General features: G+C 44.7%; 1 protein-coding gene across 1 annotated transcript; it reads right to left on the reverse strand.

Moving 5' to 3' along the window:
* Nucleotides 1-639: 639 nt before the first annotated feature.
* Nucleotides 640-5,072, reverse strand: LOC100482414 (GTPase IMAP family member 2). Its single transcript, XM_034650665.1, is given in 4 exon segments — nt 640-2,537; nt 2,539-3,307; nt 4,132-4,167; nt 4,658-5,072. Coding segments are annotated over 3 exon segments (1,011 nt in total). The 5' UTR covers nt 4,160-4,167; nt 4,658-5,072; the 3' UTR covers nt 640-2,323.
* Nucleotides 5,073-5,080: the final 8 nt, after the last annotated feature.

Raw genomic sequence — 5,080 nt, forward strand, 5'->3', positions numbered from 1 at the left:
AGGTGGCTACCGCTTCCCGGCGCCCTGACACGGCGGCTCCCTCCCCCTTCTGTTTAGCTTCCGATATCTGTGCGCGGTTTCACGGCTCCCCGCTTCGTACCTCGATACTCAGCGCTGGAGATGTTCATTTGTAGAGATCCAGATGTATCTTCCTGCGTCTCAGGCTGATTCCGTGGATATTCCTGCTGATCTGGTACCTATCCCAGCTCAACTCAGGGGACCGGCTGAAAAAGGGGTCCCCTACTCCTCCGCCATCTTAACCTCCCCCTCCTCCGCCATCTTAACCTCCCCCAAGATTCTCCTCTTTGAATTTTTGATTCTGTATCACAGTCTTATGGAATTTAACTTATGAAGTGCTCTCATCATATTATTTCATCATACATGAAAACTATAAAGATTAATATTAATATCAACATTTCAAGAAAAAAACTGAATGCCCTTGGGCCTCATGTCCTGGAGCAAGTACATAGGGGACAGTTCTGAAACACAAGTCCCCAGGCCATGTCGCACATCCTGCTCTCTCCACTACTTTTACCACACCCTTGAGATGCCCCAAATGGCATTTTACCCATGATGTTGAAGCCTTCCTTGACTTCAAGCATACATTTGCATATGAGAATTTAAAAGTCACAATCCTTCTTTTTATTTTACAATCATATTTCCATATGCGAACAAGACATAAACTGTAGGTAACGAATGACATGTGGACCCATGTAGGTGAGAGAGTAGAAAAATGAAAGAGAAACAGGTTAAAATCAGCTGCACTGGTAAGCAGCTTTGAAGTGAAGGCCAAGCTGGGGCCATGGGCCATCCCCTGAAGCCCGGCCCCTTCCCTGCTGTCCCTTGGGTTGCCGAGTTGCTCTCGTTCGACTTGTTAGATTTTATTCCACCCCTTAGCTCAGAGCCTCTGTGTGAACCTGGCAGGGCTGCTGAGGATGCTACAGAGGGGAATCGATGATAGGCTTTTTCCCAGCCATGTGTCATAGAGCCCAGCTTACTGTCACCAGGGCCCTCAGGCCCCATGACCGCAGCTCACCCTAACCTCGAAGTCCATCCTGCCACCCCATTAAGAGATGGCATCTATGCAGAGGTGTGTAGGCCCCTCCTTCTCCAGGTGGAGCTGGTAGGGCTCTAGGGCCCCTTTCACAAACACCTTCTTCCTCCACACCTGGAACCTGGGCCAGGAGAGTTGGTGCGTCCTCTGGCATCCACTCCTTTTGACTAGAGCCAAGATTTAAAGAGAAGGACTGACTTCCTTTAAAGTGTTTGTCACATTCTGATATAGAAATAAGGAAATCCTATCAGTTGGTGAGACAACCTGAGGATGGCATCTGACTTTCTAACCATGTGGTGTTCAGGCACTTCTGTGGGCTGGTCCACCCCCATGAAGCTCCACAGGACCCACATCTCCTCCTCATTTCAGGTGCTCTGAGGAGTTCTGCTGGTGCACCTGTGGCTCCCTCTCTTCTCCATTGTCTGAGAAGAGCTCGATTTTTTCTTTTTTTTTTTTTGCATAAAAATCCAGATCAATAACCACACTGAAGACATTACCTAAATTTCTACTTCACTTTGTTAATACATGAACCATAATCAGTGCTAAAAAATTAGGAAAATATAATTTTTACTCTATTTTTTAAACTTTTTAAAATTTAAATTTAGTTTTAAATTCCACTATAGTTAGCAGAACAATGCTGCACTATTCCCACCTGTGTGAAGGGTGAGCCTCTGTGTGTGTTTTAATACTAAACAGGACTGGGGCCAAAGATAAAATCTGGCCAAGCCCGTTTCAATATTAAGCAAATCTGATGCACATGAATTACAGACGACTGATGTGTGAGCGTGTCTGTGTGTGGTTGCTTCACATGGATTCATCCCTTTCTAGAGTAAATGAACCATGCGCTCACTTACCAACTTCTGAGGATAAAATGACACAACAGAATTAAAGGCATGGGCTCTCAGGAACTTCACAGCTTATTTATTATTGCTGTGTTAGTATACTGAGTAGAAATTTTATTGTTGTTTTAATTATATTCAGTAGAAATAGCAGTATTATAAAGAAGAAAAGGCGTTTCCAGGAGCATAAAACTGGCTTTAGAGGTTTGCAAATGAGAGGAATTTTATGTTTACAAGCTTTCAAAAGGATTTCGTGCTACATTTCAAAACCGTCAGTAACTTTTAAAATAATATGGTTCATTGAGAGATTTAAGATTTAAACCCTTCACAGAATAGCTAACATTTACTGATGTCAGGCACTGCGTTTTCCGGGGACGGCACTTGGATTCATCCCATATCTGGCCGTGAATAAATAATCGCTGACCTGTAACTATAATGTAGGGGTCTTGCCTTGCAGCCCAGTGATCTTTCTCAAAATGATCATCAGTATTTTAGCTATCATTAACAGGAAGCTACAGAACAAACAGCATACACTAAAAAGAAAGCAGCAAAATGAGACGCACATTCTATACAATACACAAAATAACAGAATTAGCAATTTGACAAACAATTGAATAAAAAGTAAAATAAAGACTGGTGTTTTGTAGAGCTTGTTTCAGGTAATTGGCTTTGGCCCTGGCGGAGTAACGTCTCTGATTTTCCATGTACTTCCTAAGAGCTCTTTTGAAATCCTTGAAACTTTCCTCCTCGCACACAGGTCCATACTCTGACGCTGTTACTAGGCTGTAGAGCCCATTGGTGTAGTGGTCACCGCTTCTCTCCAACACCAGGTCTTCCATCAGGTCCACTAGCTCCTTCACTTGGCCATCCCGATCGCTCCCTGTAGCACGGTTGTCAAAGGCACACACTCGCCCCCCACATGCTGCCACCAGCTTGCATAGGGCTGTGTTATCTGTGTCCTGGATGTAACCCGTCAAGGATTCTCCCTCGAGGTCTTCCTTGTGGGTGAAGAGGACAATTGTGTGACTCATGGCACCTTCTCCAAAGATCTCCTTCATCCTCTGCACAGCCTGCTCATCCTGGGTGGTGAATCGGCCCAGCTGGGTCACCAGGAGCAGCACGTGGGGTCCTGGGGCAGAGAGTAAGTAGCACCTCTGCACCTCTTTGCACAGGGAATCGGAATGGTCCTCCCCAGAAAACATATCCGGTGTGTCAATAATGACTATCTCTCTCTCTCCCCAGCTTCCCTGACTTTCACTGCAAGTCTTAGTAAACGGCTGGGCAGTCAGCTGTGACCCAAATGCTTTCTTCCCAAGGATGCTGTTCCCAGTGGCACTTTTGCCGGTTCCTGATTTGCCCACCAGAATGATTCTCAGCTCTGATCCTCTGGCACATTTGTTCTTCATATACGGTCCTGTAAGAACAAGTTTCCTGTGTTATGACTATACTGCTTATACCAGTGGAATAGTTTTAACAACAAGAGATATTCCCACATTATGAGCAAAGACAGTCTCCCAATATATTGGTTTTAAACTAGAAGCTAACTCCATTATCAAATCAAATCAACAGTGATTTTTAAAACATCTCAATTTCTCAGGGCGCCTGAGTGGCTCAGCTGTTTGAGAGGCCGGCTCTAGATTGTGGCTCAGGTCATGGTCTCAGGGTCCTGGAATGGAGCCGCGCATAGGGTTCTGTGCTCAGTGGGGAGTCTGCTCCAGGATTCTCTCTCTCCCTCTCCCTCTGCGCCTCACCCTGCTCCCTTGCACATGTGCGCTCTCTCTCTCTCTGAAATCACTAAATACATGTTTATAAAATCTTAGTTTCTCTTGAGCTACAGAATGCTGCCATATTGGGTCCTAGGAAACCATACTTGGGGGACGATATGGATTTAGAAACATATCTTGTCATGCAAGGCTTGCCTGAATCACCCAGTTCTGACTGTCTAAAAGACAAATTTTCTGAGGATCAGAGATGTGTAGCCATCTCCAGGTGGATTAAGTAACTTGACTCTGTTCTAAGGCCAGAGATGGCTCCCCTGACCTTGCTGGGTTGGGGTGTGGTCTTGACCGCCAGTGAAAAGGCTGGACTGGGGAAATGCTGGAATAAGCAGAGTAAAATTCTTCTTTCTAATGAAGAAACATCTGATAGCTTATACTTTGCTTGGAGAGGGTAGCAGGATTTTTATATAAAATGGCACACAATATGGTAAAATTATCACACACACAAGAAGTCACTTACCAGTGTGACTGCATTCATGTCGGTCCATTGCTGTTCCTGAGGAGCAGAGAGACCAGAGACCAATTATATATATAATATACATATTCCTGAGCCAGACTGGGACTTAACAGTTATTTCTCCATAAAGGATTTTGAAATAACTTATCATGGCTTCTGTGCCCCCCTGCTTTTCTTTCCTGTCCAGCTCTAAATATATATAATATTATATACCATATGATTGAGATATATATATATGTTTTTAGTTCTGAATCATAAAACACCCGTATATCCTAGAATGCTGTCACATCCATGACTTGTTTGTTTCCACATAACTGATGGGGGAAAGAATTATTCTGTCTTACAGAGACTTAGACATTTGCCCAGAGTCACCCAGTAAGTTAGTGAGTAGAGAAGATGTAGATTTCATTTGTAAGCCCCACCTGCCCCTGGTCTCCATGTTCACCTCTTCTCTATCTCCTTATTCCCTCCTTCTGTAGCCTCCCAGCCTCTGTCTTGCTCTCCTTGGCCTCACCAATTCCTTCTCTCACCTTCTTTTCTGGGTCTGCCTTCCCCAATGCGAGGTTCAGTCTTCTCTTTCTTCTGTCCTCCTTTCCTCGCCTGGCTCCCTCCTCTCCTGTCCTCTCCCCTCTCTCTAAATCTCCCCCTTCATTTGGAATTCTTGTGAGAGACTCAGAGAATTAAGTACACTGTCCTTGAAGCCTGAGCTACGTTTCATTCAATCCATCAATTACTTGAATTTTCCTCGTTCCTCAACAGCCAGCTTGAAGAAGCCCTGGGACCCATTCCCTTTTCCCTGTGCAGTGAGAAGCATCGGTTTGTTTTCATCAGATGATTTTTCTCTCTTGCTTCAGTCTGGCCCTGTACTCCAATGCGAAAAGCCACAGAAGACTCACGAGCACATGTGAATGCCCACGTTCTGCCCAGTTAACACTCTTTATTGGCTTCGTGCT

The sequence above is a fragment of the Ailuropoda melanoleuca genome, unplaced genomic scaffold, assembly GCF_002007445.2.
Source record: "Ailuropoda melanoleuca isolate Jingjing unplaced genomic scaffold, ASM200744v2 unplaced-scaffold2939, whole genome shotgun sequence".
In the NCBI taxonomy this organism is placed as follows: Eukaryota; Metazoa; Chordata; class Mammalia; order Carnivora; family Ursidae; genus Ailuropoda; species Ailuropoda melanoleuca.